We start from the raw sequence: 25,335 nt of genomic DNA on the forward strand, positions 1-25,335 counted from the left end.
CAACATCAATTGCACACAATCAATCCTAGATTTTGAAGCTGTTGTCTTTTACAACAAAACAAAAAGTCCATGGTGCTAACAATTTGTTAGATAAGGACTACAACTTCCACAGGGATACAAGATTACATGCTTTAGGAATCGGACAACAGTTGTAGTCTTTATGTAGCAACTTTCGCTTGTTGATATTTAAAATGTCTTTTTTTACATTCAATGATATTTACCATGAAATATGCCCTACTACTAAATCATAATATGCTAATTAGAGCCGCTCCTATTGGTCTGTGGCTGAAGCTGCCTGGTAATGGGTGTGGTTTTGACAGCAGACGCGTGTGTGAAACGGTTGTGTAGGACGCGATATTTCTGTCTGAACTGAGAGGTTCTGTGTGTACTGTACTGGACCTGCATTTGCACAGTACCGCTGATATGGAGCCCAGACAACAGGGTGAGCTTACTTTCCGATCACTTTCATGTCTTATGTTCTGTGAAAATACTGGAAATGTGTTTGAATACTTCTGTAAAAATCGTTTCACTTTGTGTATCTTTAAATAACTTGAGTTGCTCCAAATTAAAGAGGCACGTTTTGTTGGTTTTAAGTTTGCATACCAGAAACATACATATAATGGATTAAAACATAACTAGCCCAATAGTACTCTTTTATATAAATATCAGCTACTTAAAAGTCATGTATCTAGTCATTTAGGCTTCATTCTAATGAGGTGCATGAGCTTAAGTCAGACACGTGATCAAGTTTTCCAGGGATCTGTTGCCAAAACACGTAAACAAATGAGAGAATTAGATGGAGCTCCTCCCTCTCATGTTTCTTTAGGTGCACTGATCTGGACAACCATGTGACCTTTCCATTTCATTTCCACGTGATTGTCCTGAGCTAAATAATTGAAATCGTGTGACCAGATATGTTCCAGTGGTAGTACCAGTGAATTGGCTGGCCTTTAACTAACTAAACAAAACTGTATAAGTAGGCTACAGTAGTTTTATAGACATCCTGTTGGCACCTGGTACCGTGTTGCTCCACTAATGTAGTGCAACAAACTCTAATTGCAGGGTTGGGCAATGAAAAGTCATATAAATACCATCAATCTATCTCAGTGTAATTAGACTTCTTACACGTTGGTATACTGTGGTCCTTTTTTTGCTCTGAAGCGAGAAATGCCGGTCTATGTTTGAGGTCAAGGACCATCACCTGTAACAACAAGACCATTGATATGTGCTCCATGAGCAAACCTATTTAGTATATTACAGTAAACATTCAGAAACTAACAGTAACAAAAGTAGTATAGTATAGTAAATGAAATCATGTCAATAACTAAGCTAAAGCTGAGTCATTTACAACAATAAATGTGAATTTGACGTAGCTTGGCAGTGTTGTACAGTAGTACAGTACAGTAAAGTTAAATTAAATGGTAATTTATGGAATAATGTATTTTATACAAGTTTTTATAATTTGACTAGACAAAATGCAAGTAAATTATAAGTATAACCTATTAGTTCAGTTTGTGAACTGGAAATGTTGCCAGTTGCTGAATTTGCAAACATACTAGCATACTACTGTTACTATTTCTGTCATAGAAAGATATGGTAATTGTACAAGTAGTAGTATGCAGTTCTGAATTCAGCAAATGTATTTTTGAACCCAGTATAGTATAGTATAGTATAGTATAGTATAGTATAGTATAGTATAGTATAGTATAGTATGGCAAAGTACAAACCTGAAAACAGTGTATTCGTAGTATGTAGTTGTAGTTTAATTTTTTTTAATTAATGTATTTAAATCAACATGATCAGTAAAGTCAATGCATCTGCATTGTTCATTTGTGCATTCATCCTTTAATATCTGTTTGTTTTGCCAACCGTACTTCACAGAGCTGTACTCTAGCGTACTGACTTCTGAAGCTTTAGACTGGGGTAAGAGCTTGCTGTGCAATGTAATGAAAGTGAATGTGACAGACCCAACCTCTGTAGTCTGTGTGTGTGTGGAATGGATCACTCATTTCCACCTGATGGGTTGTCTACAGCTTTTTCACATAGGCCTAGGTGCTTTTAGATGGAAATAGTCTAAGACTTTAGCACATATAAAACTTGTAGACACTGCTAAACCCTAAAATTGTGATATTATTTGACAGACACAGACCCTTTGTTGTTCTTCAAGTGCATGTTGAGGTTCCTTGAATGAGTCAGCATTGCATGTCTGTGTACATTTTGTTTTTGAATGATATTTTTGAATGCAGCCTGTTTGCATGTTCTTTGAAATTCGAGTGCCATTTGTAATCTGTTTGGATTTGGTGTATCATCAGCTCATGAATCATTTCATGCATTGTTCTTATTTTCAATTTGCTGAACCACAGAAGACAGAGAAACTTTCCATGCAGGTAGGTCACAGAAACACCTCATTTCATCTGGATGTAGCTTAGCTGAGTTACTGTATAAAAACAACCCATTACACTTTGCATCCTCACCATCTGGAATTTCCTGCCAGTCACTAAATATTCTGCCGTGTCTCTGTGCAGCAGTCAGACGGAATTAAATCCAGTCAGATAATCACTAAGGAGAAATCCCTCAGATTACTTCGGAAAGGCCAGAAATGACGCAATTCTTCACTGAAACCATGCTCTTAAATTATACTGCTTTATTTCAAGCTCCGAATAGATTGTGTTGCATTATTGAAGTGGAGTTATTTTGTGAAAAAAGCAGGATTTGTTCCAGTGGTCACACTTTTATAGGACTTGTTGTTTAGTTCCAATTAAAAGGTAGCATGTTAACTAAAACTATTAAAAGTCATTTCCATTCATTGATAAGGCTAAAATAAAATAAATATTAGATGAAAAACTTATGAGAATTAGAAATGTTGTCTTAACTATAATAAAATAAGTTTGTAAGTTGAAGTACTAAAATTACTAAGACTGAAATTAAAATAAATTAAAGCAAAATAAAAAAAATAAAATGACAAAAGCACTTAAAATTGCTGAATATTAAACTAAAAATTTATTCAAAACAATAAAACTATTAAGCTTATTTAATATTAATAAAATATAATATTAAACTAATAGCCTATATAGATATTATTATTATAAAAATGTTATTACATATATAAAAAAAAAAAAAAAAAAAAAAAAACTATAATTGTTACGAACTGCTCCGAGACTTGGAGGTGAAGATCCAAATGCAGCTTTAATATACAATAGTCGTACAGGCAGGGTCAAGAGTCAGCAGACAGGACAATGGAGAATGCACAGGGAGAATCCAAGAAACAGGCAGAGGTCAGGGCAGGCAGCAATAATCAGAGTCCACGAACAATCCAAAGTGAAAACAGCAAAACAAACACGGGAAACCGCTCAGAAATGCAGACACACAGTACAACAAGACTCCGCGGTGAGTGAATGAATGAACATGGTATAAATAGACTGAGACTAGCAGGATGACAAGACACAGGTGAATAATCAGTGACAATGAGGTACAGGTGAATGTGATCAGTGATGAGTCCAGGCAGTGAGTATGGGAAATGTAGTTTGTGAGGAAGAGATCATAGTCTATTGTGGAGCGCCCTCTGGTGGCTCTCGAGGGCACTCCAGCTGGTGATCGTTACAATAATAGTATATAAATAATACTAATAGGCCTATAACACTGTGCAATTCATTTAATGCTTAATTTAGCTGTTGTTTTATTTTTTTATTTTTTTTGTTGATTTGCATTAAGTTCAGAATTTGGATTTCCATTGATAGTTTTTGTGTCATTGAGATGAATCAAGATGAATATAAAAGTCATTCACACAACTTGCTGAACAATTGTTATTATTGGCTATTATTTATAGTTTTCTTTCCATTGGGCAACTGAACGCATTAATACATAATAGGGGGGTATTATGACTCGAGTATTATGATTGATTTATTGGTTTAATCAATTGTCAGCAGTGTTATACATAGATTTACCCAAGATTGTTTGTTTTCCCCCCACTCATCTCTGGTTTGTGTTTGAAAGCCGTTGTCTTTCATTCCTTTTAGTGGGTGATGATAGTATGTTTTTTTCATCTGATGAGGAATGGCCTCCTCCTCCACACATTGCAATCTCTCTCTGAGGACAGTGAAGTGATTCTTTGTGAGTGAAGAAGGAAAACGAGGACACTGAGAGGGTTGGACAGAATAGTAGCGCATAGTCCAGTGAGCTTGAAGAAGCTGAACCGTCGAGCACACTGCCCTAAAGGGACACTTAGTTACTCAGATGACACACCGAACACCATGACACGACTCTGACTTGCTCACCCAGACATAAGAACCTGAGAAAGAGGAACTCTGATTGGCCCATTAACGACAAAAATAGAACAAAAAGAAAATACACGAAGGCTTGTCAATAAAGTTCAATATGGAGGAGTTTCTCTGTGATTATCTCTTCTCTCTCGCATTTTACTGTTATTTTAGTCATGAGTCATGACAAGTCAAACTCATTTCAGCGAATCGGTTCTTTCAAGTAGTCCATTTCAACGAACCGATTTAACCAATTCATTAAAAACGAACCAACTCGAAAGAATGATTCCTAATGAAAAGATACAGATTTATGTATGATCAAGATGACCAACCACTTGAAGTTGTCTTTGGTTATCTAGCTCAGCCAGGTTCCCAGCTTCAGGGTCAGATAGTCTAGATTCAAGGTTGATCTAGAAACCATGTATAACCAGCTGCCAACAGAATCAGGATTTAGCTGGGGGTCTTTAGCAGGAACCATGTTATTATTTTAATTGGTGTTAAAATAGAATTTTTTTCAAACGATCTCGGCTTAAATCCGATATCTCCGCATTTCATCTTGGTGGTGTTGAATAAAGCAATTCAATATCACGCAGTTCCCCATTTTCCAGTTAATAAACCTTCAACAAAGATTACACTCAGTGTCTGTAGACACAGTATTAAGGCAATGGAATAAAAAGGGTCTTATTTTACATATTTACCGTGAAAATGATCCTCTGTACTTCCTCTTATTCGAGACACAGACCCTTAAATAGATTTAGGGAATCTGATTCATGGGATAATTGGGAGGTTGACGCAAGGCATCAGGAAAGTTACTAGGCAACCTGAACAATGAGGCGGTGGAACTGTGAAATAATTGCATTTCTTCTGAGTTATGCTCAAAGATCTTGCCCTCAGTTTTAATCTATATATAAAAAAATCGATTATATCTAAAAGCAAATAAAGCATCTTAAAGACTGAAGACCTAGAGGTGTATGCAGTGTCTCAAATAGTGTTTGCTTGTACTGTCATGCTAGTGTTTATTTCTTAACATCTTAATATCAGTGATTTTCCTCTGAAAAAGTCATTTTGAGGACATGTGTCTCTGAATTGTCATACTGATTATTTTCATATTTTAAATGTCAGCCACATGCACTATGTTGGAGACTGTTTTCCATCATAATATGACATTTAAATATCCAGACAAAAATTTAAACAGTCAAAGCTAATTTGTCCATGGTGTTTTTAGTAAGTCTGTTACCAAATTAAAACATTTAGTTAAATGATATAATATGCTGATTAATTAATTGAGGGTACGTTTACAGGACAATGATATACTAAAAACGGAAAAGTTTTTCCTTTAATTTTTTTGCTTACAGATGACACTATTGTCAAAATGATCTCCATTCACTCAGATCCGCAAAAACTACGGGATTATGCATGCCAGGCCAGTAGTTGGCGACCTCACTTTGTAAAGAAACACTACACTCATATAGACTGAACACGTAATACTCATGCGCATGACATCACCGTTTACACAAAATTGTGTTTCTGTAGTTTACACTGAGATGATAGCAGTATCATTTTCAAAAACTTGCACTTTGAAACCCAAATTCAAAAGTTTGCATTTTCAAATGGCTCTGTTGTCATTGTAAATGAACAAAAACGCATAAAAAGTTTTACGTTTTTAGTTGAAAATTGGGGCGTGTAAATGGCCCCTTAATTTAATCATGATAACGGGGTCATGTAAACGGCCACTGAAATTGAATCACAAATAATCACATGTTAATATGTGCTGAGAAAATCTATTTTTGTGGTTACACTTTATTTTGATAAACTCTGTGTTTTCTGGCATTCATTGCAAAGTCTTGTTTAGTGTGACAGCTGCGTTTCTGAGTTACCCGGGTTTTGTCTTTATCCCTGGTTTCCCGTATTTCCCTGTCTCTTGGACCTTGTTTTATGTTTGGACTGTTTGCCTGTGTGTTTGACCCATCACCTGTTACATGGATTATGATTTTGGATTGCCCTAAGAAAGCTGTGTTTCGTTCCTCAACCAAAGTCTTGGAGCAGTTTGTGACATAGACTGTTAGGTTATGGTTAGGTGTTAGGGTTAGTAGAACAAGTTTACATGTAGTTACATTGTAAATGTTGTTAAGTTGCTTATAGTAAGTAGAATGTCTCTTGGGGGAGCGTGTTAGCAGATATTAAGCAGACAGTCTATTAATACACTAATGACTGCTAGTTGACATGTAGTTGCAAAGTTACTTGTTAGTAGAATGTTTAAAGTGAACTATCTAAATAAAATGTTACCTTAATTGTTCATATTATGACATAAATTAGGCTTTTAAAAAAATAATTGATGTATGTTTTTTTTTTGTAACAAATTGTGTGAAATGTACAAGGTTTATTTATTCATGCTATTTCATTACTCAAACTTACGTCAAACTGAAACAATTATAAGGCATGATGTAAAAGGTGTTTAATGAGACCTGAAAATCTAAATAGGTTATACTGTGTGTTGAAAGCAAAATAGTTTGAAGGACAGATGAAGATCAGTGGAAAGGCATAACATACTTAACTTAGTCTGAAGTTAATGTCTTATATCAAGCACTGAACCATCTTGCTTTAGTTTTAAACATGTAGATATGATCTTCTGTACAGGCATTGTGTGTGGTGCACTTTTCTTTGCTAAAACCCTTGTGCTCTGCTCTTACCTGCTGATTGCATTAGCCTCTGAAAGTGTATCACGCGTTTCATACCACAGCACTCTAATCAGTTTCCCAAGTAATGACTGACCAGACCTCCGAGATGTGACTCTTGTTTCCTTCTGGGCAAAAACAACCTTAAGGTTTATTCACATTACTGGAGGCATATCAAATGCATTAGTGCTTCATCATTTGAGCTTTCATTTTCTAGCTATTGTGATGTTTAGTTTTTGATTTTCCAACATAATGCTTTTGAAGACCATTGTTTTAAATGAATTGTAAAAGTATTCACAGTCTAATTTTTGAGTTTGAGTTTACAAATAAGACATAATTACAATGTAATGTGTAATGTCACTCTCCAATAAACACACTTAATGTAAGATATTTATTAAGCCATGTCAGGCATGTCTTGCAATGCTGAAATGAAACTGATACACATAATGGTGTTCTGAGTTAAAGGATTTTGGGGAACTGGGTTGAGCTTTCAGTGATAGTTGTGGTAATCAAACCATATTCCTAGTTTCATGTCCTCTTCTCTTTACTTTACTTTAGTAAGTTAGGTTTTAGTCCTCAAATGCATGAGAGAATACTAGTTTTGGTCAGTATAGTCTCTGTGTCAGCATGTCAGCTATTATGAAATCAGCCTTTTGTTGCCTCAAATCATACTTGCATAATGCTTATAAAAATGCCATCTATGTAAATCAGTTGACCAATTCTTAGGATTCATAATGTGATCTACTGATCTTAAAGGGTTAGTGCACCCAATAATGTCTGTCATTAATTACTCACTCTCATGTCGTTCTAATCTTTTGTTCATCTTCGGAACACAAATTAATTTTTTTTTGATGAAATCTGAGATTTCTGTCCCTCCATTGATACGCAACTTCCACTTTGATGCTTCAAAAAGTTCATAAAGAGATCATAAAACTAATCCAAGAATTGAGTGGTTTAATAATCCCAAATTTTCTGAAGAGACACTATCGCTTTATATGATGAACAAAGTTATAGTTGCGTTAGCTGTCAACGGAGGGACAGAAAGCTCTCAGATTTCATCAAAAAGATCTTCATTTGTGTTTCGAAGCTGAACGAAAGTCTTACGGGTTTGACGAAATGAGGACTGAGTAAATCTTTTTTTGGTGAACTATTTAAACGAAACATGTAAAGCTCTATTATAACTGTTGCCTTTAGATGAGTGATGGCATGTTTGCAAGGTGTTTTCAGTCTTTTCGTCTTTTTGTGTACAACCTTTCATTAGAACTGCAAAAATACACCTTCATTCAGGGGCGAGGCAGGATAATTACAAAAGGTGATGGTTAAATGTGTTTAAAGGCTTCACTGCTGTTGTCACACTGACTGAAGGGTACAGTAGTTTCTGTGTACTGGCAAATGCCATTTAACATAATGGGTGAACTTGTGTTTTAGTTTACCTAAAACTAGCTGTTTCCATCCAAGTTCTGAATTAATTTTTTTGTGAAAAATCATATCGCAAAAAATAACTGCAAGTAAAGTAGTGATTCCATTCCAAAAAGTTAATTTTATGCAAATTATGGCAATTTTATTCACATCTTGGTGTTTACATCTAGCATTTTTAATGCAATCTCACAATATGAATACATGTGTGAGCTAAAGAAAATGTTTTCATGTTATTGTATGGTTTCAGAAAACTTATAAATAAGTCATATGAACTACCATTTAAAATTTGGGATCAGTAAGATTAAAAAAAAAAAAGAAGCAATTAATACTTTTTATTCAGCAAGAATGCATTAAATTGATCAAAGTTAAAAGTAAATACATTTATAATTTAACAAAAGATTTTTATTTGGAATAAATGCCATTATTTTGAACTTTCTAGTCTTTAAGGAATTCTGGGTAAAAAAAAATGTATCTCCAAAAGCATAACTGTTATCAACATTGATAATAATAAGAAATGTTTCTTGAGCAGCAAATCAGCATATTAGAATGATTCCTGAATGATCATGTGACGCTGAAGACTGAAGTAATGATGCTGAAAATTCATATGTAAATTTTCAGTTTGGAGTGGCATAAATAAATATATAAAGGAATACATAACTAATCTGATTCATTATACCCTTATCCTTTAATGATGAGTTTGAGACTTTTTGGCTAAATGGTGTAAGATTTTTGTCATCCTTTTAGCAATGGTGGATCGAGTTAACACAAGATATTTCTGTGAAATCAAATCTGTGAAAGAATGTGTTCTCATAGATTTGTACATATGACTGAGACATGTTAACAATAACATTTGTTCTTCTATTTTTGTACATTTATTTCCAGGTTTATTGGACAAAGAGCCTCTAAAGGAAGTGGATGAGGACATGGTGTCAGAGGTGGACCTCAACAACACTGTCACAGAAGAGGAGCGAGAGGAAATGGAGAATGAACTGACTAAGGTACTTTCCCCAATGTTTGAGTGCTGTAAACTAGAAAAATGAGGTGCAGTGCAGGCACATTAAGAGCTGTTTTATCCTTAGAAACAGTGTTAGTCTGTGAACTGAAAGGCCACAAAGCTCAAGCAGAAATTGTCTCGCATGTTATGCAAATCCTGCAGATCTGTCATTTTCCTTCTTTGCATGTTGTGACTCAATGTAAAAAGTGCAAAGGAGGTACAGTATGTATACCTGTTGTGTTCTGACCCTTAAAAATGACTTTTATTTGTGGAAAAATGTAGTTAGCTTGGGTTAGGTTAGTATTGACATGTGATAGTCACTGAAATTTACTGTGCTGTTGCCGCACAAACGGTCTGCATTATCTCATCCAGAACATACACCCTTGATTGGAAATCATGTGACCTAAGCTTTTCCATTTTTTTTCTCTGGGCTATTTGATCCCCCCAGATCTTCACAGTCCATTAAGCCATGTAAGGCTGACGTTAACTGTGTCACAGTTTGTGTGTGAGACAGAAAGGACAAAAAGAGTGGACAATTCATATTAAAACTGCTTTATTTGTTGTTCAGTTGTACATTTTCTAGCTGTTATATGTAAATTTGAAGAGCTTCTCAGCCCCCAACCTTGACCTATTTTCCCTCTGTCAGTTAGAAGAAGAAATCACTACTTTGAAACAAGTCCTGGCCTCCAAAGAAAAACGTCACTTGGAGTTGAAACAGATACTAGGGATCACACCCTTGAGTGAACTACGACAGAACTTCAGCAAGAGCTGGTACGACATGCAGACCAGCACTGCGTAAGTACAGTAGTGTTTGCTTAACCCTGTGATTAATGTCATCGTTCGTTGTGGCTTATTGTGACTACAGAGTCATGCACCTTTTTAAGAGGAAAATAGTGGTGGTTATGACACATGACCAAAATGATGGAGGAAAAAAAACACTTTTTAACAACCTAGTAGTTCTTTAGATATTACCTTTCATGTAATATAGCTTTTTGTGAAAGTAAAAGGTCTGCAAAGTTTCAAAGATCAAAGTGCATGATAAATGGAGTTATTGTCTCCTAAAAGAGAGAACCAATTTTGAACTGTTTGACTTGTCAGTAGTTAGTGCCGTCAGTAAAGTTACACTTAATTTGGTAACACTTTATTTTACAGTGTCCTTGTTACATATGTTACATGTACTTACCATAGTAATAACAGTAAATTATGGATAATTACATGCAACTAACCCTCAACCAAATCCTAATCATCCCTATAGTAAGTACATGTAGTAGTTGCTTAATATTACTCAGTACTTAAATACCGGTATATAATTACACTGTAACAATGACACCTTACAATAAAGTGTAACCCTTAATTTTAAGGTGACATAGTTACATTGTACTTACTCAAATATGTACTTAGTAATATTACTTAACTACATGTATTTACTATATTACGGTTAGGGTTTTGGTTTACTTGTAGTTATGCATCATTTACTGTTATTACTATACTAAGTACATGTAGTAACGTGTAGCTTAAAATAAAGTGTTACCCCTGTTTTTTACTAACATGCTTCCTTCTTGAGAATGAATTGCAATCTGAGAGAGCATGTTGAAACTGCTGTGTTTTCCCTCTGTCAATGTATATTTAGGTTATTGCAATCATGATGTGATCCATATCTACTTCAATTCACATTCACTTATACAAACAGCGCCTGTCTGAGACACACAGCCCATTTGCACGGTAATTACGTCATTGCGACAAGGCTTGCTGCACATCCCTCTTTCGCTTTATACTTACACACTGAACATAGACATGAACAAATGGCCTATTATTGTCAATGAAAGGGAAATAGTGTAGAGGCTTTCTTAAATGAAATCACTTCTCATTATGACTCATGAAGTATCATAACAATGTTGTGCATTACTGTTAACGATCACTAGCCTAGGGTATAACAGCTATTCTGTTTTTAAACAGATTAATACTCAGGTTACAAGCATGATGAATAGAAACCATTCATAAGCAAAGATTATGTGAATTTATGCTATCAGAAAAACAGCTATTTATTGTACATTAATTCATTTAGCAGACATTCAGCCCAACATGTTGCCCATTCTCGTTAGATCTGGTGGATTGACTTGTTGAAATGTTTATTTTTTGGAAATCAAATCTGTGCTAGAAAGTTTGCTTATAGAACAATTCTATAAACTAACATTCTGTCTCCAGAATTAACATTCGCTATTGACACTTTACTTATTTGACACTTAAACTTTCTTTTTTGTATTACTGTTTAACATTATAATCATTAGAATTACATTAAAGGGTATGTTTATATGATAATAAATGTCTGACTTTGTTTATATTCCCATGTTCATCTGGTTATTAAGTTACTACAGTGTCATGGTAACTAGCATCTCAAATGAAAAGCCCTTCTCATGTCGCAGTTGTCATGGGCTGAGAGGGACAAACTGATCAGATGGCGTCTTCTGACCGATCTGGATCATTTCTGTATTAGTCTGAGTGTCTAGATTTCCAGCTCCTACTGTAGATTGTCCTTGGGTCAGTCTAGATGTGCTATTATTCAAGGCATGTAATTCCACAAAGCGATTCACCTCACATAATTAAGCTGCGAAATGTACCTTGTAGCATGACTAGTTCACCCAAAAATAAACATTCTTTCATAATTTATTCACCATCATGTCATTCCAAACCTGTATGACTTTCTGTAAGAGTTTTTTTTTCGCACAGTTCACACTGCGCTTTTCCTTACGACATGAATAGGGATGATCAAGCTCCAAAAATGACAATTAAACAACATAACGTCACTATAGAACTAATCCAGACTTGTGTACTATAGTCTTCTGAAGTCATAAGATAGCTTTATGTGAGAAACGCAAGTTTTTGTAGGCTTATAAAGTCTTGTGACTGATCGGAATGTGCCACTTTGGATACTGTATGTGTAAAATGTTATTAAATGTGGGAGTTTTGTTGAGGAGCTCTTGGGTCAAAAGGAATTTGTGACTTCAGTACACTGGTTTAGATTAACTTGCTGTCTAAAATGTGATGGGACTCGCAAGCAGACATTTATGAAAAAGCATAGAATAGGAAGTCACTCACTCTTATCCGGGCTCAACAAGGAGGATTTTTTGTATTGGCCCCGCCCTGCCAAAATTTTCACTGGCCCGGCCCCCCACAAAAAAAAGTAATAAATAAATAAATTCAAATAGTTATTGTTTTCATTGTGACCCATGTAACCTTAAAATATAAGGTTATAACACCAAATTTCAGATACCAGTGAAATTAGCGTTATGAATCTACTGTTCCCTTTGTGGACTGTCTTCTTGTATTCTCTATATTGAAGCAGCATTTCTTCCTGTTTTGTTCGAGATCATATAGAAAAAGTGAAGTAAAGTTCTTCCTGCTTACAATTCAGAAAAGGCACCTTTTGTGCCTGTCGGCTACTTGGTTTAAAGTTTGTTCTCGTTCTCCAGTCTCCTTTGGGAACATGTTTAATTCACTGTAACATACACTAAAGATTTAACTATATAGGGTACAACGGGGCTAAAGGCACAGTCCATCCTCATGGACTGCAGCAGATTTGTCAGTTCTTGCTGTGAGATGTTACTCCACTCTTCCACCAAGGCACTTGCAGGTTCTCAAACATGTCTGGTTGGTTACATGTGGTTTGGGACTGCAAGGACGATCACCTGTGTCCCTGTAGCACTGTCAGACATTGCAGTTTATTGCTCTGGCCACATCTGCAGTCCTCATGGCATGTTCACATACCTGTCAGTAAAAAGGTCTCTTTAGTGTCCTATTGGAACTGTGTCTTTGTCTACTACCTGTAAACTGTTAGTGTCTTAAGGACTGTTCCACAGGTGCATATGCAATAGTTGTTTTTGGTTCATTGAACAAGCATGAAAAAAAATGGTTAAAACCTTTCCAATAAAGATTTGTAAAGCTTATTTGGATTTGATAAAATTTTCATTAAAACTACAGTATCCTGAAAAGGGACGCTTCTTTTTTTGCTGAGTATATATACCGTGTACATGGGGTCATTTCTACTATGTAGTGTATTTTAAACTCAGTAACGTTTAAAAAATGGATTCTGGATTAAAGAATGGATTCTGAAATATTTTGTTCTGTTTTGTTTATCAGTGACAATATTTGTTATTTTTGTACTGTTCTGGCAGATACAAAAAGACATCTGAGACCCTGACCACGGCAGGACAGCGGACCTCAACTGCCTTCAGTAACCTGGGCACTACCATCACCAGGAAGTTCGGGGATATGAGGTACAATGTCCCTTCCCCCTCTGCCTCTTTCTGCTGTCCCATCATTTCCTGTTTTTTTTCTTTTCCTGTAGGGATCTCTCACAAACACATAGTTCACACATGCTGTGTATGTTGCACAGTGAAATGGCAGTGGTCTTGAGGCGTTTACCTCGGACAGTCTGTTTGAGAGGCATGTTTGTGTTATGTAAGCCTCATTTAAGCAGCTTTCAGCGGGCCAGATTGGAGGCAGATCCAGCTGGCAGAGAAATAAGAGCTTGTGATGGCATGAAGAATTTACCAGCTTCTCTTCACTGGCTCCTGGATGGTTGAGACTTTCTGTGACAATAGATGCTTTCAGAAGTGTCATAGTCTACAACAGGGTGATAAATGATTGACCGTTGACAGTTTGTTTATAATGGTCACGCTTTAAAGATGGCCATCTTAAACACTGCAGAAAATCAGTATATTAAAAATTAATATATATTCTTAAAACAAGATATTGAGAAGCAACATTTTGTACTATAATAGAACTGTTGTCAGAATGTATGTTATGCATTTATATTTAATAATCTTGTATGCATACCTGTATATTTATTCACATAAGTAATTTATTATATATATGTACAGTATATATATATATATACTGTATATATATTATTATTATTATTATATATATAAATTGTGTTAACTGTATGCATTATTGTTAGTGCTTATCAAATGAGAGTTTCTTGTTTTAAGGATGTTTAGGTATTTTTTACTGGAAGACAAATCAAAAATATAGATAAAAAATTGGCAAAATATAAGAACTTTTGCGGAAGTGTTAAAGGATATTCATTATGTTGTATGCTCTCATTAGTGCGTTTTAAGACAATTTTATTCATTAACGAATTGCAGAGATATAAAACTGAAAATCAATGCATGAAGCCCAGTTCTAATTTATTACTCAATCCTGCCTTTGCTTTAGCAAAGTAGTGTTGATTTTACTGTAGATCCAATACCTCCTACCTTATTTTACTTCAGCATGTTTGGCCTTCAGGTACTGTATCCCATGAGGTATGTGTCGTGTGTTTGGTTGCCAGTGTGTGACGCTGTGTCTCTGCATGTGTCAGGGGGGTTTTCCACCTCATGTTTGCAGTGAACATTCAAAGAACAATGTGTAGCCTTGCATGCTCATCGGCTCCTAGCAATAGCAGCAGAGCGCATGATGATACAGTTCATACTGGATGAAAAAGTAATGCTTTTTGCTTCTCAGGATTTCATCAATATCTTCTAACTAACTTTTTATTTTGTTTAAATAATGATAAATCTTATTGTTGGGCAGTCCTGAGTGCTATGTTCAGCCTACTTCATCAGTCCAAAAATGGCAGTATTGGGAATGGTTAATGTTCATTGGCAAATTTAATATACAGTGGCCCTAAAAAAGTCACACTTAAAAATGTATGAATGCCATTGCATTATATTTACACTTTTAAAGCAAAAAAAATTCACAAGGTTTCCCATGACAAAACAATTGTTCAAAATGAAGACAAAGTATTTTGTGATTTGTGTGAACTTGAGGGAAACTGACTTCATGCATCGACCAAAAATTTACTTAAAGGGATACTCCACCGTTTTTTCATATTAAACTATGTTATTCTCTTATCTAAGACGAGTTGATACATACCTCTCTTGTCTCAGTGCGTGCACTGAATCGCTCTGTCGGGCGGAGAACTTTGAGAGCAGTTAGCTTAGCCCAGTTCATTGTATATGGGCCAAACAGAGATGAAGTTAGAAGCGACCAAACACATCCACGTCTTCTCTATTTAAATATAGTTACACGAGTAGTTACACGACCAAGTATGGTGACACTAAATAAAATGTGGCGCTTTTTATAAGCGGGTAAAATGGATAACTATAATGTATGGCGGAATAGCACTTATTGGGAGCACTTCGACTCGGCGCTGTAATATCTTCACTCGTGAAAAGTCCTCTCCCCCCTCTCCCTCTCCCTGATACTTCGTCAACTCTGCACAAAAAACTAATACTACTGCAGGCGTGCAGGTCACGTTGGTTCTATTGACGGAAATGACCGGGAGAGGGAGAGGGGGGAGAGGACTTTTCACGAGTGAAGATATTACAGCGCCGAGTCGAAGTGCTCCCAATAAGTGCTATTCCGCCATACATTATAGTTATCCATTTTACCCGCTTATAAAAAGCGCCACATTTTATTTAGTGTCACCATACTTGGTCGTGTAACTACTCGTGTAACTATATTTAAATAGAGAAGACGTGGATGTGTTTGGTCGCTTCTAACTTCATCTCTGTTTGGCCCATATACAATGAATGGGGCTAAGCTAACTGCTCTCAAAGTTCTCCGCCCGACAGAGCGATTCAGTGCACGCACTGAGACGAGAGAGGTATGTATCAACTCGTATTTTATAAGAGAATAACATAGTTTAATATGAAAAAACGGTGGAGTATCCCTTTAACACCAGTTGGCCAAAAGTTAGTTCTGAGAAAAGGTCAAGCATCTTTTGGTTTATATATATTTTCCTAATGCAATGATATTCATACATTAAGTGTAACTTAAGTGTCCATATAATTTTTATGACCAGTTGCATGGGGTTCAACTGCTGTTGAGGTTTGTATATAATTATGATACAAATTTCTCTGATTTTATGTCCAGTGAATTGACCTGAAAGTTCTGTCAGTATAGTGGTTCTTAACGTGAGAACTGCATGCATTTTATGGGTTGTACTGTTCTGGCAGAACTCAAACTGTGGTTTTGAGTCTCATATGACCAAATGTTGCATGGCCTATAATCTGTCAGCAAAAATAATTTACAATGTTCTTTCCCTATCTCTGATGCGCACCAAAGGTCGCATTCCATTGGGTAAGATATTGTGTCCATAGATCCCAGATAGAGATGAGCGATAGCTGCTTTTCTTTTAGCATCTGCATGATGCATGAGAACAGTGATGGTGCTGAAACTAAATCTGACTTAAAGACAGGACTCCCATAAATAATCAATATGGGTGTGAAGGGGTATTCAAATATCTGAGCAGTTAATATGAATATTTCAATACAATTTCAATGAGTGTCATTGATTCTAACATTGTGTGGAGTCATAAACTCTTTAGAATAGATCATGAGATCTGAAATGGTTCAATGTCTGAGACTATGGCATAGCATTATAGACTGGTCTTATTTTATTTTAAATTTTCAGCAAATCAAGGTAGATCCAAAGCCACAATCATTTCTTTGACTCCCACATTGACTGTATGTTGTTTACTAAATCAGCTTCTTTTGCTTTTCTTTGTGAACTATTTATGACAAATAATGCATACTCTTTGATAAATAGCAGAACCCCTTTCTTCCACCTGCTTTGAGTAGATGTTTTTTTTATCAAGCACGTGGTTTCGTTTCTATGCATTAACAGAAAGTGCAAAATGATCTGTACAGTTACCCAGTTCACATGCAGCTTACTACCAGTATAGCTATAACAGCAATCTTTGCCTTTATGGGATAGTTATACGTATACGGTTCAAAACCGTTCAAAGGTTTGGGGTCAATATTTTATTTTTGAAAGAATTTAATACTTTTATTCAGCACCGATGCAATAAATTGATACAAAGTGACCGTAAAAAGACATCTATATTGTTACAAAAGATTTCTATTTCAAATAATATTATAAAAATATTAAGTCTTCTGTTTTCAACATTGATGATAATAAGAAATGTTTCTTGAGCAGCAAATCAGCATATTAGAATGATTTCTGAAGGATCATGTGACACTGAAGACTGGAGTAATGCTGCAGAAAATTCAGCTTTTCCATCACAGGAATGAATTACAAAAATCTAAACGACCCCAAACTTTTGAACGGTGGTGTAGATGTAGTGAAACTTAATACAACTAGAATTATTAGCATTTTATGTGTCTTATTTGCCATGTATTTCTTTGTCCATGATGATGATTGAACCTCTCTTTTGCTTGGCCATGCTTTCATGGGACAGCTATTCTATACGCCATTCAATGAGCATGCCTGCAATGAGGTAAATATGTGTAACAGCTTGCTTTGCATGTTTTTTCTTTCATTGAATTTAATAAAACTTTTTAAAGCATCAAAAAATGTGATACCACATATATCATATGCATATATAAAACAGTACACTACAGGTTAAGTGTTTAATACAGTCCGATTTATACCGTCGTGGTTTTGTTGCATTAAAAAAATGTAAATAATGGTAATACCTGGATGTTAGGACTCCCTTTGAATGGACCAAGTTTAAAGTTAGATTAGGGTTGGTGAAATGCGTAAAACTAAATTGTCTTTATTCCACAGGAACTCACCTAGTTTCAAGTCCTTTGAGGAGAAAGTCGAAAGCACAGTTTCAAACATTAAGGTAAGCCTGACATAAAATGACCTTATTAGTGGTCAAACACTAACTTTGTTTGTCCCTTAGTTCAGTGCTGTTAATAATTGATCAGCTTATCATTGGGAGTTTTCGACTTCACTGTGCTTGTTGTCGACATACTATCCAATGTTATGAGAGTTTTGTGTTGTGAGCAGTCAAAGGTTGGAGGAACAGGAGGTGCAGGAAGTTTTGAAGAGGTCCTGTCATCAGCGGCCCATGCCAGCGCCCAGGACACCCCTACTAACAACGTAACTGAGAGCAGTGAGCGCTCATGCTGAAGATGTCAAAGGTCTACAGGTGGAACTGTGATGCCTCCTAGTGGTCTGGAGACCACAGTGAAAATTGCTCTGGGGGCCCACGACACAGTAATACATGCCTTCAGATGTATGCTGGTGGATTATCCGTGCAAAATATTTATTATTTTTGTACGGAAGGAAAACAACCAAGTGGAGCATGTTTATTCTTTAACTTTTCTTCAAAATATGTATATTTTTCAAGGAGACTGCCTTTGGTGTAGTACTGCGTTACTTTATCATTATTTATACTAACTCAACATTGTGTTAACAGCAACAAAGCATGATACATTTCCAGGACCAAAAATAATGGCTGAATATCCAATCCTAAAAGAAGTACTTGAAAGAATGTTTAACTAAATGGATGTTAACATGCTTTTTTCCTGTCACAAATCTGTTAATGCTCCTTTTCCTGCAGTATACCACACAACTAGAGCACATGATAACAGATGCAAACAGCAAATTGAGGATTTATGTTTTACTGCAGTCTATTAATTTATCTAAAATGCCTGGTGTGAATTATGAATTGGTAACAATAATTGTCACTGACCAAAAATGTATAGCATTATTATGTCGTTTTTTTTCTTCTTTTCTTCGTACATTTGTGTAAAATTTGTTGCAGCTTTACATATTTAACATTGACATTTAAGTCAATTGTTGTTTTAAGGAAGAGGATTTCATAACCGAAATCTTTCTTCAAAGTGTTGTGTTGAGCTGCGTTAGTCATTAAACGTTTTTTTGCAAAGTCACCAAGTCCTGGCTCATCAGTCATGAAATAAAGGTGAACTGAACTGAAATCATAAACCATAACATGAGGATTAATTTTACTGTTCCCTCATCATTAAGACACTAAAGTCTCTGCAAAGACCTTCGATTTTTTTGTGTTGCCCCTGCTTTATGCTTTGCTTTCCACTTTTTCTGTCAAAATTTCAGAACTGTAGAACTGATTATGTTTACAAACATATTTTGAAAGTTGTTAGAATTATTGCAGGACGAGTTGTTTACATTTCCCTTGTGTTTATGTGTTTAACATAGTAAAATCAGGTTCAGTGGTCATAAAATATGCTTTTTATTAAAGAATGTAATACAGGAAGGCAGTAAAATACTGATCAATAGAAAAGAAAAGAACTTCTGGAGGTTAAAAAACACAGTTTCACATATTCCCATTTGATTTTAATAAAAAGGTTGATTTCTATTAATAAAATTACAACCGTGGAAACAAACCATGTCCTGCAGAACATTCAAACAAATAGGAACATCACACAACCACAAACCATGCTTCTGTACAATGAAATAAGACAATAAAACAGAATATCTCGACAAAATAAACACTCTTGTGCACAGACGTGTGGAGGTAGCTTCATTGCCTGACAGGAATGGTGATCATGGTGTTGCTAGGGTGTGAGAGCTTGTGTCAGTGGTCTTCTCAGTAGCATTATCTCCTTTGGCAGCGATGTGGCGAGCTCTTTCCTCATTCAGACTCTTCACCAGACTCAACACCTCTGGGTGATGGAACCTGCCTGTGATGAGAGGGGAAAATACATCTGAGTCATATAGCTGTCAAAAGAGTTAGTGTATGTCCTTAAGACAAAGGTCTCTATCTGTCTAGATCAGGGGTGCCAAACTCGCACGTCCTGATTTTGCAGAGTTAGACGCGTTGATCCTGGTACAACATTCCGTTCCGAAATTTTAGTTTTGACCATATCCCTGACCCTAAACCTAACCCTACACTCAAGTTATCCCTAAAAGGTATAGGTGAATCACACTGATGTAGAAGCACTTAACCCTGGTTGTAAGCCTAAACTTGACATGAACTGTAAACTTGTCCCTCAAATCTGATTGGTTGGTTGGAATGTTGTTCTAGGATCAACAAGGATGTTGACCCAGGAACATGTTGCACTTGGTGAAATCAAGTTCTGTGCTACACAGTCCTGCAGAGTTTAGTTCTAAACCTGCTCAAACACACACACACACACACCTGTAGTTTTCAAATAATCCTGAAGGACTTGAGTAGCTGGATCATGTGTGTTTATTTAGGGTTGAAGCTAAACTCTGCAGGAATGTGGCCCTACAGAATTGAGTTTGACATCCCTAATCTAGCAATATAAAGTAGGGGTGAATTAGATCACAAAACTCATGGTTCGGATCATACTGTGTTTTTTGAGTCATTGATCGGATCATTTTTTGGAAAACTTTGTTTTCTATTTATTATTTAAAGAACACCTTAAGTACTTCAATACCACAGCAAAAGCCAAAAGCTACTAGCCAAACTAATAAAATTTAAGTAAACAGTACTTTCCAGGTAGTTCCAACAGTAGTATTCAGGTACAGAAATTGAATAATCAAATGAAAAATAGCACTGCAGAGTCTTCACTGTATCAATGAAATATAATTAATATTTGTTAAAGCCGATTTTCTCTTTGTCTTTTGTTGCTTTGTCATCTTCTTGTGCTTGAATGGTTTACAATTGCTTGAGTGTTTAAATTGGCAGGACTTAAAAACAAATATAAAATGTAAATGATAAACTTTCACTTAATGATTATCAAACTTTGCAATTACTCTGCGAATCACATGCGTGCCGAACGGTGGGACTGGGTAGTACAATCCGTCACACCCCTAATATAAAGCTATTGCATTTAAATCAATAATTGCAAGTATAAAAACTATAGGGCTAGGCTATTGCAAAATGGCCTATTCAAAAATATGCAAATATTTGTAGAGTGTGGTGAGAGAATCGATTTGCAGTTCTTTGTAGGAGTGAACAGCCACTGTTGAGCACATCTAATACAATTTACTTTGCTTGCTCTTCTTAGAATTACTTATCTAATTAGATCCTGAGCTTGTAGAAGTTAGAAAACAAGATCAAACCTTCAGTGGAGGTGAAGAACTCCTGGAGTCTTCCAGGTTTCCCCTCCAACTCTTCATATTCATGAGCTTGTATTATCATCTCCAGCTGGTCGAACTCTTTCACCAGTTTGGCTTCTGGACTGGACTGAGCCTCATACTCCTATGAGGGATGCAGTCCAGTTTATAATGTCATTCTGAACCCCCCCAAAAAAAGAGAGGAACTTGGTCCTGTGATTTCGTTTTGATCATTAACTGACCTCCCATAAGTTGTAAATCTCTTTCCGCAAGCCATCATCTAACAGGCCTGTGATGTGCACCATTGCCTCCTAAAAAGAAAGATTCTTAATGTTTAATGTGTACACAAACAAAATATTTTAAATGTGAAATTAAACTTAAAACCATCATACATTTTCCCTTCTGTGCTTCTCTGTTTTGCTAACATTGTCTGCAGGAGCAATATCTCCCACAATACACTCAGCCAAGTCATGAACTAAGGCCAGCTTCATGCATCTGTGAAGAGAAGATGATCAATTATGTGAATGCATCTAAATGAACTGCTCGTTATTATTTACTTTGCACATTTTAGAATTATTTTCTTTGTTTTTTATTTAAAAAAAATGTTTTTATTAAACTTTTAGAATTGTAAAGATATTTATACATTTTGTACAATTTATGTTGCTTGAAATTAGCTTTCTAGAACATTTATGCATACGCCTCAACAGTTTTTTTAATTAAAACTTTGACTGGTATGAATATGTATATGAATTAATAAATAAATCGAACGAGTGTGATTGAAACAAAATGAACCGCACAAGTGTGAACGAATCCTAAGGAATCGAACACGTGTAAATGAATCTAGATGATTCACACAAGTGTGAATGAATCTAAATGAACAGCGCTAATGTGAAGGAATCTCAATGCACTGCACAAATGTGAATACATCTCAATAAATTGCACAAATGAGAATGGATCTAAATGAACTTCACAAATGATCAATCAGTCTAAGTGAACCGAACAATTGTGAATGAATCAAAATGAACTACACAAATGTCAATCAATCTCAATAAACTTCACAAGTATGGACTCTTCTCTAAACCCCGCCTTAAAATCTCTACTAACCAATCATACTCTAGCAACTGTTGCCACACAAACTTTTGTTTCTCTCACAACGAGGATCTGTGTTTGTTTGGATAGATTTATGGAAATTATCGAAAAACACGTTACAGCGTCGTTGCTAAGTTAGCTGCTAACGTTACTTATAATCTTTAACACAAGAACCCGAGGAGGATATAACTAGTATTTTGTTCATCTTTTTCTCAACCTTATGTGAATAAGCGCGTGCTGTGGATTAAACTGTCAAAACTCATTCATAAATAAACAGAAGAAACATCAACGTTAGTTCAAAGGTAAATAGTCGACATATATGTAAATAATCCTCGATTTTATGACCCCCTCATACAAACCTTTCTTTATTGACACTGATGTCCTGTATTGTTAAGGCCATCATTGACATTCTATACATATGATCAGACACACTCTCAGGCTGTTTGATATTTCTGTACACCCATCCTGTTCGTGGTACGCGCTGTAACACAAGCCAGCGTTAATATAGCATACATGTTAACCTGCAAAACATTGTACTAATACGAATTTCACTCACTTTTAGCTGTCCGACTAATTTCATGAATTGTAACATGTTGTCCATTCCGTTGACCGTTACACCAACCAATGGAATGCCGAGTGCCGACGTCAACGACCCGGATGTAAAACCACAGCGTCCAATAGAGAAAAGTGAGAGAGTAATAACCGGTAATAACATATAGCCGCCACTAGATGGTGACAGAATACAAGCAAGTCAATGGAGTCAAGTCAAGCAAAATCTGTAAGTAGGGGAGAGGGGGGGCGAAAGTACCATTTTTCAGAAAAACATCTTTTTAAAAGATGATGGTTTAGACAGAGATATATTTTTGCTGTGGTCAGTCACTCACAAGTGTGGTCTATTAATACCAGGTGGTATTTTGTAAAAATGTAGAACAACTTCAGTATAATTTCACTTTGAACTTAAAGGAGCTGTATGTAAGATTGTGGCCAAAATTGGTACTGCAATCACTTTCAAATTACTGTAGAGCGGTGTATCCCCTCCCCCTCCCCCCTGACTCGAGGTTGCCAGATAGGCTGCAGGATCCAGCAGGAACGTAGGCTGCTACAAGGAGCTTTCAACTAGAGCAGAGCTGGCAACCCGGATGCCGAAACACTACTGACTTCGTGATTGGTAGATAGGTGGAGGGTGGGGCTTCAGGCCAAAACACAAGATGACAACATCAACATCAGTTGAGGGCTGCAACTGCACTTTTTAAATGACAATATCGTGGCCGTAGTACTGTTGTCAGTGATATAAGTATTTGAAATGAACATGATTTCTTAATGTCTAGAGACATATCAGGGCCATTTTATGATTAATTGAAATACATTTCTTACATACAGCTCCTTTAAGACTGCTTATGTTACTTTCGACCCCGTCAGTTGGGACGAAAGTAACACACAGGTGGGTCAAAAGTAACACAACAATATACAAGCTAGATTTTTTGTGTTACTCTTGTTTGTTTTTTTTTTTTTTTTTTTTTGCCTAAATATACCCGAGTATGACCTTGTTAAAATGTAACTGCAAACATATTTTAGCCTTTATCTTTGCAAAAAATGGTTAATTTACATTTTTTCATTTTAAATGTCAGTTTCATCAAATGTTTCAAAAGTAACCCAACAGTACATACTTGAATTGTTTAGAATATTTTTTTTTATTGTCAATCCATTTTAAAATGTTTTTTTTCAACATGAAAAATATGAAAATGAAATGAAATTAGCATAATATAAATTCTCAACATAATGTAACAATAGTCATGTTTCCATCCAGCTGTTTTTATGCACAGCCTACATTTAAAATGTGCATAAAAAACATCTGGATAGAAATCCTGCAAATGCATAGGTGGAGGTGTTAAAGCTATAAGGTATGGCTAAAACCTAAATGTGACTAGGGTAAATGGAAACAGATTGAGTGAAAAAAATGGTGACACAGAAATCAGCTGATTTAAATGTGACTTAAGCTTTAAAAGCCCCCTCATAAACATCTGCCATATTCTGTTGGTATAATATGACATAAATATGTTTTAATAAATGCTGCAACACACAGAAAGTCACCACATTAGAGGAGGAACAAAAGAAACATTTGTTTTCCCTATAGCGGGACAAAAGTAACGAGTGTTACTTTCGTCCCGACAGGAACTCCTGACATTTAAACCCGATTTACTTTTATACTGAAAAACTCTGACCAGGCAAACTTCAGGATGTGTTACAGCACTAAATAACCTATAGATTGATCATTACTGTGTGAAACATGAAACGAAAAACACAACTTGTAATTAAAAAAAAGTACCGCTTCAGAAATTTACTTATCATACTGGAAAACTGCTTTCCGGACCTAACCGCGTGAAACGATGATGAAATCACGTGATATTTTGCAGCTCGGTCATTGGCTGCATGCCGAAAGTGCTGTCATAGCTTGAAATGCAAATGTAGTCAGGGCTCAGAGAAAATTGCTTTGTTACTTTCGTCCCGTGTTACTTTCGACCCGGTTCTCCCCTACTTCAAAAATAATCAATTCTATGCATACGATAGATAGGTTACAATTTATGAAGATAAGCTTTCCTATATGCAAGAAAATAGTGCCATATTGAGTAAATTAAATAGTCTTTTTTTAATATTTATTGATTATAATTATTTTTAATATTTTCATGAATTAAATACAATTTTTACCAATAGAAAAGTATCAAAGCATCATGAAACAACATTTAGTTTACTCTGACATATACCATGGGATTTACAGATAATTACGTTTTAAATAGCATGAATATGGCAATCATTCGCATGGTTGGTAGGCCTATATACCAAATACGACTACTATTACCATTTTGGGAACACTTTACAAACATTAGTTAATGTATTAACTAACATAAACTAACAATGAGCAAAATATTTGTTACTGTATTTGTTAATCTTTGTTAATGTTAGTGAATTAAAATAAAACTGTTCATTGTTTGTTCATGTTTGCTCACAGTGCATTAACTAATGTTAACAATATTATAATAAAGTATTAGCAAATGTTGAAATTAACATTAACAAAGATTAATAAATGTTAGTTAGTAAATGT

At 35.6% G+C, this 25,335-nt stretch overlaps 2 protein-coding genes across 11 annotated transcripts; one reads left to right on the forward strand and one right to left on the reverse strand.

Moving 5' to 3' along the window:
- The first annotated feature begins 288 nt into the window (after positions 1–288).
- On the forward strand, positions 289–18,650 carry tpd52l1 (tpd52 like 1). Of its 10 annotated transcripts, none has more exons than XM_056269174.1 (11): positions 306–442; positions 1,882–1,923; positions 2,364–2,387; positions 9,233–9,348; positions 9,991–10,139; positions 13,517–13,618; positions 14,618–14,650; positions 16,455–16,469; positions 17,590–17,628; positions 17,919–17,979; positions 18,147–18,650. In XM_056269174.1, exons 1-11 carry the CDS (start codon positions 424–426, stop codon positions 18,267–18,269), a joined length of 723 nt encoding a protein of 240 aa, XP_056125149.1. In that variant the 5' UTR covers positions 306–423; the 3' UTR covers positions 18,270–18,650. The 10 variants fall into 10 exon arrangements, 9 of the variants coding, with proteins under 9 accessions (XP_056125153.1, XP_056125156.1, XP_056125155.1 ...); XM_056269182.1 differs by having other exon boundaries at positions 14,618–14,633; positions 18,147–18,284; XM_056269180.1 differs by lacking the exons at positions 17,919–17,979; positions 18,147–18,650 and adding an exon at positions 17,717–17,830 and having other exon boundaries at positions 305–442; positions 14,618–14,633; positions 17,590–17,685.
- A 687-nt stretch (positions 18,651–19,337) lies between these two features.
- On the reverse strand, positions 19,338–22,898 carry hddc2 (HD domain containing 2). Its single transcript, XM_056269183.1, has 6 exons — positions 22,792–22,898; positions 22,595–22,716; positions 21,539–21,641; positions 21,389–21,457; positions 21,153–21,291; positions 19,338–19,804 (listed from the first exon to the last, which is right to left on the reverse strand). Exons 1-6 carry the CDS (start codon positions 22,834–22,836, stop codon positions 19,668–19,670), a joined length of 615 nt encoding a protein of 204 aa, XP_056125158.1. The 5' UTR covers positions 22,837–22,898; the 3' UTR covers positions 19,338–19,667.
- Between the last annotated feature and the right edge of the window lie 2,437 nt (positions 22,899–25,335).

Source organism: Rhinichthys klamathensis, unplaced genomic scaffold (assembly GCF_029890125.1).
Source record: "Rhinichthys klamathensis goyatoka isolate OS25496 unplaced genomic scaffold, OSU_Roscu_1.1 h1tg000281l_1, whole genome shotgun sequence".
In the NCBI taxonomy this organism is placed as follows: domain Eukaryota; kingdom Metazoa; phylum Chordata; class Actinopteri; order Cypriniformes; family Leuciscidae; genus Rhinichthys; species Rhinichthys klamathensis.

Coding starts and splice junctions, on each gene's coding strand:
- tpd52l1 (XM_056269174.1), top strand. Junction 10,140..13,516: donor GACATGCAGACCAGCACTGC/GTAAGTACAGTA, acceptor CTGTTCTGGCAG/ATACAAAAAGACATCTGAGA. Junction 17,980..18,146: donor GCACAGTTTCAAACATTAAG/GTAAGCCTGACA, acceptor TGTTGTGAGCAG/TCAAAGGTTGGAGGAACAGG.
- hddc2 (XM_056269183.1), bottom strand. CDS start 22,836: ATGGACAACATGTTACAATTCATGAAATTAGTCGGACAGCTAAAA. Junction 22,717..22,791: donor AATTAGTCGGACAGCTAAAA/GTGAGTGAAATT, acceptor CTTGTGTTACAG/CGCGTACCACGAACAGGATG. Junction 21,292..21,388: donor AGATTTACAACTTATGGGAG/GTCAGTTAATGA, acceptor CATCCCTCATAG/GAGTATGAGGCTCAGTCCAG.